The 12,077-nt window shown below is 43.8% G+C and overlaps 1 protein-coding gene across 1 annotated transcript; it reads left to right on the top strand.

The window, feature by feature from the left end:
* The first annotated feature begins 10,905 nt into the window (after positions 1-10,905).
* On the top strand, positions 10,906-12,058 carry cdkn2aipnl (CDKN2A interacting protein N-terminal like). The gene is made up of 3 exons (XM_079172279.1): positions 10,906-11,132; positions 11,558-11,663; positions 11,751-12,058. The coding sequence occupies exons 1-3, from the start codon at positions 10,921-10,923 to the stop codon at positions 11,757-11,759; spliced, it is 327 nt and encodes a 108-aa protein (XP_079028405.1). The 5' UTR covers positions 10,906-10,920; the 3' UTR covers positions 11,760-12,058.
* The last annotated feature ends 19 nt before the right edge of the window (positions 12,059-12,077 follow it).

Below are 12,077 nucleotides of genomic sequence, written 5' to 3'. Positions count from 1 at the left end.
CAAGTTACAACTCACATTCCTCTCCACGCCGCTGCAAATGGCCCCTTATTTTGTCGCAATTACGCGCAAAAATAAATAAATAACCACACTTGGACACTCTCCAAGTGCCCGCTCTCACACTTGATTCCCACCGGGGGCGCGTTCATGTTCACGGTATTTATTTTGCAGAGCTACAACGCGGCCAAGTTTACCCGGATCATTTCCTCTCCCTGCGTGCACTAACAACGCGTTGTGGCTTCAAACGGGTTATTTGCGTTCGTTGCACTGCGCGCGCGCACACGCACACACGCGCACGCAAATACCTCTTTCTCTTGACCCGCATGCACCGCTTCCGACACCGTGGAAGCGCCCCTGCTGCTGTGACTGACAAGCCCGCTGCAAAAAAGTGCGTACGGAGCCCTGCTGCTAGCCTAGCACTGACATAGCACTTGCATCAGCAGCAGCAGCGGCAAAGCAAAGTGGACTTCAGTAGTCCTGCAACACTCCCACTTTCCGTTATTTTCATCCCGCACATTATTACAGAATGTTTGTGTTTACCTTGATCGCAGTCAGCGTCGGATGCAGAGACGTCCACGGTCCTGCACGGCGGGCGATTCCCAGAGATTAGGAGATCATTAGGAGCCTGGCACATGTAGTTCTACGGAGGAGGGTTCAGCAGTTCAGTTTGCCCACTCGGTGCCCTGGCAGGCTGCTCCACAGCCCCGACTCCGGCGTGCACGTTTGGGTGACAGGACCGTGCCCTCCCCTCCCCTTCCCTCCCCCGCGCGGTCCGCGTTGACAGCGCGTCGGCTCTGCTCTGCAAAGACCGGCCGCCGAGTCCAAATCCGAAATAAAAAATCCAAAAGTGGCAGCCAGACTGAGTTGCAGCCTCTTTTTTTTCTACAAGTCGTCAACAACAACAACAACACCAACAACAAACAGTGTGTGGTTGTGGTGCTGGTGGTGGTGTCCGCCGCTGGTGCTGCTGCTGTTCACGGTGTAGCAGCCTGCGAGGTGCGCACAACATACCGCTCACAAGAAAGCATGTCGCATTTTGCAAAAAAAAAAAAAAAGCAGTCCAAACGTGGTGTCCAAAAAAATATCCGACGATGTTTTCCTCTCCGGTGCCAGCGGTACGCGAGGAAAAGGGGAAGGGGGGGGGGAAGCAAGAGGAGGAGGGTTGATCAAATAGAAAAAGAAAAAAGAAAAAGGATGCTTTATTTCCAAACGATGAGTCAGAAAAGATCGCGAGCCAGTTTACGCAACGTCCCTCCTTCCAAAATACAACGCGGAGCTCTCTCCCCCCGGTCTTCACTTGCTGCCGTGCCTCGCCTCCACTCCTCTAACCCGGTGGACGTGCACGCACGGCTCTCCGCACTAAAATGCACAGGCGGGTCTCGTCTTTCAACCTCTCCCCACACCCCCGAGGAAGAAGAAAAAACACACCCCAAAAAAAGACATCACGGAGGGGGGGGGGGGAGAAAAAATCAGCTCTTATCATCAGCTTGAAAACTCTTTTGGCGCCATATTTATGGCGTACTTTCAATTCACTGTTACCGCAAACTGCACTTCCTACTCTGAGAAATGCTAGATTACTGCGCCTCGGAGAGGAGAGGATGGGGACTGAACCCTCACCTGACTCACTCTCACTCCGTCAGCAGAACAGGCTCACTTTTAGGGAGGGGGGGGGGAATGGGACATACAAGATAAAAAAAAACAGATGCATCCGTGGTTTAAATAACTAGTTTATGAAAAATAGGTTTATTTATTAATGGAGGACTCCGTCATGCCATGAACAGTGCATCTGCTTTCAAATGTATATCATGTTTTAAATTTATATTAGTTAGAATATTTATTTCAGCCCCTGAAAGAAGAGTGAATTGCACAAATAAAAAAGTGAATGAATTTGAGAAATATCTGCATATTATACGTTTTTTTAAAAAGGTTTCCAAAAAAATGGTCACCTTAAAATAGCCTAAAAATGACCTGTGATGTATTAATAGTTATAGATCTCAACCACAATCCATCCACCTACTTTTTATTCATTCTCACCTTCACCAATGACTGCTGTCCAAATAATTTGCAGCCGGTGCCCGAAGTTCAAAGCGAAGGCCTGTAGTTGCACTTTACTGTAAGTGATAATATCTCTCCACCGGTGATTGATTTTTGCTCCTCGCAGTGATCCAAAAGGGAATAGTTGGCAAGTAAATTAGCTTCCTTCACATTTTCTCTAAAATCTATATTTAAAAAGGGGAGGAGGGTGTTTGATCAATGCGTAATCTACTGCCATCCACGGTCTCTAAATCACTGTCCTCTGCCCGTTATCTAGCCGGACTACATGTTCTTGCACTTGCTCTCCAGTCTGATGTTTGCAAAGTGCAGCTTTCAGCAAACAAATCCGTCTTCATTCCCCACGAAAACTCCCCGTCTCATTAAGTGTGTGCAGCTTGTATCTCCGCATCTCTGCAGCTGATCATCTCCACTTTGCTCTGCTTTTATATTTTTGCATCTAAAATGTCTGAGTGAATGAACTATTGAGGACGATTCGACTTGTATCAAACACACAGACCTGCGTGCAAGGATGTCAGAATGCTTCAAACGCTCATATCAGCTGTATCAGGTGTCACTCAGAAAGTGGGGAGGGAGACAGAAAGGGGGGGTGAAGCTGTTTTGCACAAAGTGAAATGAGGCGGTGAAGGACACAGAGGAGGAGATTTCTCTGGCACACATTCAAATGCAACACCAGCATCCCACAGTTTGTCCTCCTCCTCCTCCACAGAGCGCTGGTGGGGAGCGTCCCCTGAGGAAACAGCCTGTGACCCTCGTCATGGTCGTTTTCTAATGGGAGGTAATGCAATTTACTGTCTGATGAGATGCACACAATGTTTATTTAGGAAGCAGATGCAGCCAGATGTGGGTCAAAATAGTAGTTGCGGCATTTTTTTTTTGTGGAGTTTACAGCTGCATTTCTAATTGTTATTGATACATGGTTAAAGGTGCTACATGTATTTTGAGAATATTAGTTTAGTATTTATTTAGTTCTTTTTTTACTTACTTTATTTAGTAGTTTTGTATTATTTATCATTAGTTTCTTAGGATTAAGTATTGGTAACTAATGAGTCCTTATTTATAGGAAAACCACATCACAGGATTAAGAAGGAGCTGTAGACGCTGAAATCACTGGGTGAGGGTGAGTTGAAGTTGATTTATTGCGAGGTTGAAAACATGTTAACGGAATATCTTTGAATAATATAATCGTGACTTTCAGAAAATCCTTGGATGGATTTTGTTTTACAAAACAGGAATAACCTCCTGCTCCGTAATCCTTCTGGTGTGTTGCTTTTTGTCTTTCTGTACAAACAAAAAACAGCAAATAAATAAATTCTCATCTACAGAGAAATATCCCAAAAGCAGTGTAGTTCCACCAAGAGTCCATGTGGCTCACACCTCCCTCTACAACAGCAGAAGTATTAAGAAGCACAACATGTAAATACTGTCAATCTGATCTGGCAACACTGCTGTGCGCTGTAAATGAACTCCACAGTGCGTGAGCAGTACATAGTGAGACATTGAAAGGACATAAATGTGCTCTCAACTCTCTATTCACACGTAGTGACATTATTACGTTTTGAGCCACATGTTCTTTTTCCAAACGCTGTGGCTTCACAAAACACCTTTTCAGACGCGCTCAGTCATTTATACTGTCGTATAAAATGATGAGGATCAGTTGTGCCGATGGCCTTGACTGTTTCCTTGCTCTTCTCTGGCTGCTTACAGCGATGCATCGCCTCGTAGCTCAAGACTGTAATGATACGGATGTTCTCTGCTGAGTAAATCTGCTTCGTTACACTCTCAAAACACACTTTCAAAAATGTAATGTGATTCAATAAAACAGCTCAGACATAAATTCTACCTTTACAGAGAAAACACTGTTCTTTATGGATTGATAGGATCACAGAGGTGTTCATTTGACTATATATGTATTACTAAGTGTATGGATTGTACTGGGTGGTGTTTCTAATGTTGGGACCACTCTTGTTGTTATGTTATTACTCTACGTTCTGTGACATGTCAAAATGTCTAAAGGTGTATTTGTGCATAATACCACGCTAAATGTTAGTTTTGATTGTGTAAGTTATGGACCATATATGTTTTTGTGGTATTATTCAAACACTACTCCACTATGTACCATTTATACAATGACAAATACCACAACAACTAAAGACTTGCTCTGCATATGGATGTGAGTTACCTCAGCGGTGGTCAAATCACCGTACCATCACACTAACATGACTTTCCAAAGCTTCATCTGCTCCTTAATTTTTGATTTAAAGACAGCGGCAAAAGCACAAAGAAGTCCAAAACAAAATCTGTGATTCCCTTCACGATGAATTCCCTTCATCGTCTTGGGATTTTGGAGTCTATTTGGTTTGAAGTTCTCCAGTCAAGCTAATTAGTTCCAAACATTTTCGTCTTTTTCTTTATTCGCTATTTACGAGACATAAACTCTTGTCAGTGTAACTTGCTGGTGATATTAATCACAATCACTCTCCCACCACCACAACGACCACCGCTAACAACACACACACACACACACAGCATCGGCCAACATTACGCTATTTTTCCATGACATAGGTTGCATTTGAGTTCCATAACCACACATTCCAGGAAATAAGATCAACATGTGAACACAGAGATGACTAGTAGTACACTAGAGGCAGCTGTGTGGCGGTGTTGCAGTGGAGAGCGTGTTGTGAGGAGATTCATGCACTGAATCATGGCCCCAATATCCATGTCAACTTCAATTAGGCCAATAGACGGGTAGATATCCTAATCTTTTTAAACAATAGGTCAGGATTCAGGACCTGAAATAGCTGGCAGGCCCTACTGCTCCAGCATCCCTACATGTCACTGGTTTTAATTAGTCTGGGTCCCAGGGCGACGGGCTACTTTTATCACTTGGGTCCCAAACCTAAAAAATGTTTGGAGCACCCTTCCTCTACGGCAGGCTTAATTCAATGCAATGTCAAGTGCAGCCTAATTCTGAGTGCCGCAGCAAACTGCGATGCATTCTCCAAAAGGTTTCAGAGATGCTTTGTCCCGCTTTGTCTCGTGTTTTTGTTGTTCCAAATGTTGTTGTTTTTTCCTCAGTCTCAAGGTGGCTTTACCTCCTACATACTAATGCTCATAACTAAAACAGCTGTGGGGTTCAATCAAAATCTAACTTTAGGATTCTCATAGACGTTGATGATCAGGTATGTACAGCTGGGACATTGCGACCAAAGGTTTGAATTTCTTATTTAGCAATTTTCCAGTGATTAGCCTTCTATACCTGGTGAAATGGTTTAAACCAAGAGGGGTCAAACCTGAACTGGTCCTCCACAGGGTTCAATCCAGATGATTTTCCAAGAAAATGCGCTGCTATTCCTGTTATATAAAAGAGTAGCAGGCCCATGCTGGACACGCTATTATAGATCCCACATGCTAACGTACAGCACAGCACTGTGGAGTCACTGACACCTTCACCAACACCTGTACCAACACCAACCCCAACACCAACACGATCCCTGGACGCCGACGACCAGAACAGAGCTCCTTCAGCGACTCGTGAAAATCTTGTGCAGGAAGATAAGTTGAAAATGTCCGTTTTCCTGTGGGTGCTGGTTTCACGGGCATTCAGGAAAGTTAAATTGGACTTGACCTTAGTGGAACGCGAGGAACGTGAGGCCATGTTTCAGCGTCTGTTTGAAAGGGCATGGGCCGAAGTCGAGGGTGTCGACTTTGAGGTCACTCCAGAAACTTTCAAGGGCCTCGACAAGTTGATTTTCAAGGACCTGCGCAAGAAGACGGGCAGTAAACTTATGGTGGTGGTCTCTTTGAAGATAGGGGATCCAGTACTTGAAGACTACATCGCCACGTCTGTCAAACGCCACTTGATGACACCAGAACAGAAGACCGGCTGCTTCTCCAGGTTCTTCTCGTCTGTGGGCTGCAGCAGATCAGGATGAGAGACAGCGAGACGTCTCAGGCTGCTCGTCATCTGTTTTGTTAATAGATTGTTACATTAAATTTTTATTGTTCAAAATTCAATTCATGTTCATTTCATGTGTGTGTTTTCATAAAGTACACTAAAAGCAGTACAAGTACATTAGGAAGTGCTGTTATTTATGGTTTATGGGCGTATTGGGCTGTATGAAGACGTTTATGGAAAAAGAAAACTAAACACATTAGAAACAAGATGTCTTCGTCCTTTACATTAGATTAGACATTAGAGTATGTTTGAGCTCAGCTCATTTCATACAGCCTACATTAAAAAATGATCAAAATGATCATCTGCCATGAGAGTGGGTGCCAACAGGAAATAACATAAACAGGAAGAATAGAAAGTACAGAACAGGAAGTATTATGTCATGACTTTTAAACAGTGATAAGACCATCTCAATATGTCTCAGCAGAAGCATAGTTCCACCTTGAGGTTTGGTTAAGTTTAGGCACAAAGACAACTTCATCTGGTTTAGGGAGATATCATGGTCTGGGTTTGGGAAACAACTATGCTGTTGTTGTTTTCAGGACTAAGATAAAACACTGCTCTTAATATACCGGGATGGGTAAATGCAGAGGCGTAATCACGCTGTGCATGCTGTGCTGTGTATATTTTATGACGTTGACTTGAAAAATGAGGCTTCTTAAATCACACTCCATTCAAACTCAAAAACAAGAGGCTATGTATGCAAGCGATCGGCTTGAAGACGACAGCTTGGTGACAGCTTGTATGACATGTCATACCAGCCGTCACCAAGCTGTCTGCCTGCTTTAGCAGCTGCTGAGTTGCGGCGAGGTACTCAGCACTGTGTGTACTGGTACTTCAGTTAGCTGATAGCCAAACACGCCCGCACTGCAACGCACTTAGCTGTGTTATCACTAGCGGCCCTTACGGTTGGGGGCCGGTTAAGAGTAGTGAGTGAAGAGAATAAGCAATAAAAGGCGTTTTGGTGACAGTGTGAGTCACCGAAACCACGGGAGGTCCTTGAGCATGCAGCCATAACCGGCCACCCAAAATATGATGCAGTTTGCTGCAGCAGAATGCGAGATAAGACGCGGACAGACAAGGAGGTGCACACTCACCCACAGAGACACGTGCGCACTAACTCTGAGTTTGTAACTAATTGTGGTAAAATAAAGGAATTTAAGCGAGCGTTAAAGCATGACATTGACTAAAATTGCCTCGTCATCGTTAACTGCTCGTCAGTCTGAGTCAGCTTCTGAAGGAGTTCATTCAAAGTTGACTCTGTACTCTCTGCCATGTCCTGATTTACACGTCTCATTATCTTCTACACCCCTGAACAGGTTCACAATGATCTATAACAACTTTCCCTCTCTCCTGTTCACTTCTCCTCGCAGTAACACTCATCTCCGCACACACACTTTACAGAGTGGGTAATTCTTTTCTTTTGGCTGGCCCTCCCCCAGGACTCCGGCTGAAAGGGCTACCTGTTGTCTGTGTGTTTCCCAATTATAGTTTTCTCCTGAGTAAGCATACATTAGGTGACTCATCAAGAACGGCTGTCTGCCAAAGACCGGCTGGAACGCAGTGTATTATTTCAGCATCAGTGTGTATTTCAGGCAGAGTGAGAAGGGGAGAGCGAGGCCATAAACCTAATGGGTCGGTTCACTCAATAAAGCGGCGACTTGTATGACTTGGAAGCAGCCCAAAATACAACATACTCAGGAGTGTCCTGGTGGGGTTTCTCCGGGAGGGAATTTGAGAAGAGGTGAAAGTGGGTTTTTATGACTTCTTGTCTTTCTAGGACCGACTCTAGAAAAGAAATGTCAGAGGAGAGGACATTATAGGGGCCTCATTTCTTACAGAAACTGGTTAAGAGCTGGCATTTAGTGTTAATGTTAGGGGTTCAGTTGTGTACATCTCATGTACCATCTTTAATCCTTCATGTTTTTTTTGTGTAAATGTAATATGCCAGGCTGAACTATGTGTAGTTCTCTTTCTTTTACCATTTTTACATATCCGTCTTCCACTGGCAACCCCGTGTTTAACGTCGCATTGCTATGAATTGTGGGTAATTCCCTTAGGCAAAGTCTGCAGAAATGCGGACTTACGGAAAGGGCTCATAAAGGGCTCAACATGTCTGCGAGAGCGCCCTCAAACACTCGACGATTTGACAGTTGGACATCCGTAAACCCTTAAGGATTTTGCGGTAACGAGACCGCAAAGTCCCTGACTGTGGAGGTTGTGATTGGGCCATCGTGCAGGTGTTTTGTGCATGCGCACGAGTCCAGTGTGCAGAGGGAAGATTCAGACAGCGTCATGTTTCCTGTGTTAACGGAGTTTGTTCATGTCTCTCCTCGTCTCTGTGGTGTGTCAGAGAAAAAACACTTGATCCAGAGCATCAGGAGAGCTCGGCCTGTTGGGGAGACGTTGTACACTGCGTGGAAATAGAATTACAACGTTCAGGGCTCCACGGGAAACAGGGTGACGCTGGAACATGTGGGAGAAGTTTAAGAGAGGAATGAAAACAAACAGCATTTCTCAACAAAGTTATATTTCTGAATAAAGCCTACAGAAACACTCATTGTTATACATCATAATGGGCTTTTTGGCAAATGCAAATATGCAAATGTCCTTTTATCGGCTCTCATCAATGTTCTCGATCTTCACTTGAACCCGTCAGGATGCACAGCGAAGAAACTCGTGTCTGGATCTGCACCGACATCATTTCACCTTTGCGTGTTCGACTGTTGTTACAACCTGCTGTGTTGTGTGTGTGTGAGTGTGTGTGTGGGGGGGGGGGGGGGGGGGGTTATATGGAATGCACAGCAGCCACTCGGTTTCCAAGGCACTCAATTTCAGGTGTTCCTTAAGAGATTTTATGAAAAGTCGCACTGTTTACAAACCTCAACTTTCTCTTTGAAACCAAATGTGTTGACATAATACATCTGGTATGCAGGAGGTTACACTGTGTGTGTGTGTGTGTGTGTGTGTGTGTGTGTGTCTATTCTAATAATTTGCATATCTTTTTAAGAATACAGCCATTTTAACAATGAAAAGCAAATGTATAATTTTCTCTTTTTTAATCAGGATCATCTTCTCAAGCAGGCGCAAACTTTTCTTTGGGGTCATTTTAATTTGACACTCTGCCGGTTTGCAATAAAAAAAAGAAATCAATTTTTTAATAGACCCTCTCCCCTTGATTAAATATCACAGAAGCCAAGCCCTTTATTGTATTCCCCCCGAATGTTTTTTGGCTGTTACAACGACATGATTTACAGTTAAATCAGATTTTACTGTGGAAACAAAACCAGCGACTGCTCTGTCTGTCCGTCTGACTTCATGTTGGCTTGCCTTCCTCTGGAATCCCTCTGCATATCAATGACTTCATGTCAAAACAAGCCCCAAATCCCCCTCTGCTGTGTGTCTGTGTGTGTGTGTGTCTGTGTCTGTATCTGTCAGCCTCAATGACCATAAGCCTCTTTACATAGGCTGGAGGTTAAAAGTCCTGTATTTCTCTCTGATCATATTCCTGGCAGGCTGGTCAAGTGCAAAAAGAGAGAGAGAGAGAGAGAGAGAGAGGTGTCGCTCAAGTGAGAAGAAGACAGAAAAATGAAAGTGTGTGTGTGAGTGTGTGTGTGTGAATCTTATACATCTCCTGGCAAAGCAAGAAACAGAGCGATCAAGCTGTAGGGGAGGAAGAAGCCTAAAGCGGTGTCAGCTCACCTCCAGTCTGTGGTGCTCAGTGGCAGCATTACAGGCAGTGAGCAGCTACTGCTTATATTTAAACAGACTACAGCGATCCAAGGAGGTACTTTTCACAGCAGACATTTTGACACAGCATAGCGGGGGAGGCACAGGTGTAATTAGTCACATTAGTGACGGCTGAATTCCATTTCAGCTCATTCCAGGGGTCCAGGTAATGTGCACGCTCACTCCACTGTCATGACTCACTGAGACACTTAAATGGGACAGTGTTGAAAGTTTCAGTTTCACGTCTGCTTATGCTGCTATGAGAAGTCAAAATGTGTGATGTTATAATGTGCACTCCTACTCTCGCACACATCGTATGATTCCTCAAAAAAAGCAACTTATTGTATTTATTTCATTGATGTTTTTTGTCATTTCAATTTTCATTAAATTTACCAGTTTGATATGGTAAGAAGCCATGGGACTGGAAGGCATCTGTCGTTGGAGTCTGCAAGTATATTACATATACTCTTAATTATAACATATGATTATTTGCAACAACTTAAAAAAAAAGATATATATATATAAAGGGTAAGTTTGGTTAAAGTCAAGGTAAGTGGCCATGGTTCAATCATATGACAACATACATATTAAGATACAGTATTTTTCTTATTACAATAATTTCAAATTACCAATGATATCCGGCGTATTGCCCACCACAGATACTACTAAAATGTCACGTTAAAAAGATGATATATCCCCATATAATGTAGATATAACAGGAAATGTCTCTGGAGCCAGGCAAGAGAGAGAAAAAACTATATTGTCACATTAGCAGATGTGTTATGTTCTTGCTATGTTGTGGATGGTAACGCCGTTAATACTCACATGCTGAATACCTGTACTGAAAATACAAAATAAATAGAAAACTCAAACTATTTGACATTTCGGATAGAGATGTTGAGAATACTTTTCAGCTCCATAAAACTTCTTTCACGTTATGAATTATTACGTAAATGTATTTATTTAATGAATTGTTGCACGTTTAAGTAATTGAATCCAGCTGTTTACCACCAACAACCAGCGAGAAGCCCGTGTGCAGAGGGTATTTCAGGCCCAGTTGTAGCGCTCAGCTCCACCGCGGTGAGGCGCTGTTTGAAACACGCTGAGCTGGAAAAGACTACTTCCGGGACCCGCTTCGGAAGACCGGAAGTTGCCTTTGTTGACTCGTCCGGAGAAGAGCAAAGATGGCGAACATGGACGTGGAGGATTTTATTCAGCAAAACAGAGCCCTGGCGGACCAGGTAGAAACGTTTCGAGGGTACTGTGAGAGCGAGAAACAATGGCAGGCCCGGAGGGAGTTCGTCCTGCGGAACATCAGCGACTTTGAGGACCCGCATCTGGACCAGCTGGTCTCTCTGTCCATGGTCTGGGCGAACAACGTCTTCCTCGGCTGTCGGTGCGTAAACACAACGTGCTGGTCCTCACGGTTTAGTAAAATATACACCTTTATCGGACTGGTCTTTTAAAACATAATGTTTGATATAACGTCTGAATGATAAATCGCAAAAATCACCATCGTGTGTTGAGCATGGCTGTATGTTTGTGGGGGGGGTTCAGACTCTTCTTCGGCTCTTACTGGGCTCGCTGCTGCCCCCTAGTGTCCGGAAGACGACAACCAAAATGGCTCTTTAAGACCGCAATTACTACTACAGATATTTATTATATTATACGCAGGAAATGGGCAATGTTGCTAGAAATATGACAATGTGTCACTAATTTGTAACTAGAAACTAGAAACAATACACCACAGATGGATTAAAGATGCAGAGTACTAGTATTATTAATAAATATTAACAGCATGTTTCTCTCCACCGATGGCAGGTACAGCACGGAGCTGCAGGACAAAGTGAAGGAAATGGCCGAAGGCGTCGTGGTGGAGGACGCGCCGGTGTTCAAGACCAGAGACGAGATCATGAAGAAGCAGCAGGTTTGTCTATGGACACACACACACGCGCGCACACACACACACTGACAACATAAAATCCTTCATGTTTTCTTCTCTTTTCCATCACAGGGTCGATGACCGGCTCAGTCGTGTCGGATGAAGCCTAAAGACCGATGGGACTCGGCTGTTGTTTACATGATTTTACACGTTTTTATTGCAGATGTTTTCACATCTGTAATCTGGTATCAAAAGCAGAACGACTGCGTTGCTCAGCTTTTAATTGTACACGTGTGGGAGCTTCACTGCTCGTCCATTTTACACCATTGTTTTACGGTTTGTTTTTAAGCGTACTCGTCGTTTTAAGTTTTTAAAATAAATTCGGATGAAAGTGGATCTTTTCCTAATGTCTGAAGCATAATAAAAGACTTTATTTCTTATCATGGGGTCGTTTTGTGT

The sequence above is a fragment of the Pholis gunnellus genome (assembly GCF_910591455.1).
Source record: "Pholis gunnellus genome assembly, chromosome: 13".
NCBI lineage: Eukaryota > Metazoa > Chordata > Actinopteri > Perciformes > Pholidae > Pholis > Pholis gunnellus.
The sequence above is the reverse complement of the archived record's forward strand: the minus strand, read 5'-3'. Positions and strand labels throughout refer to the sequence as shown.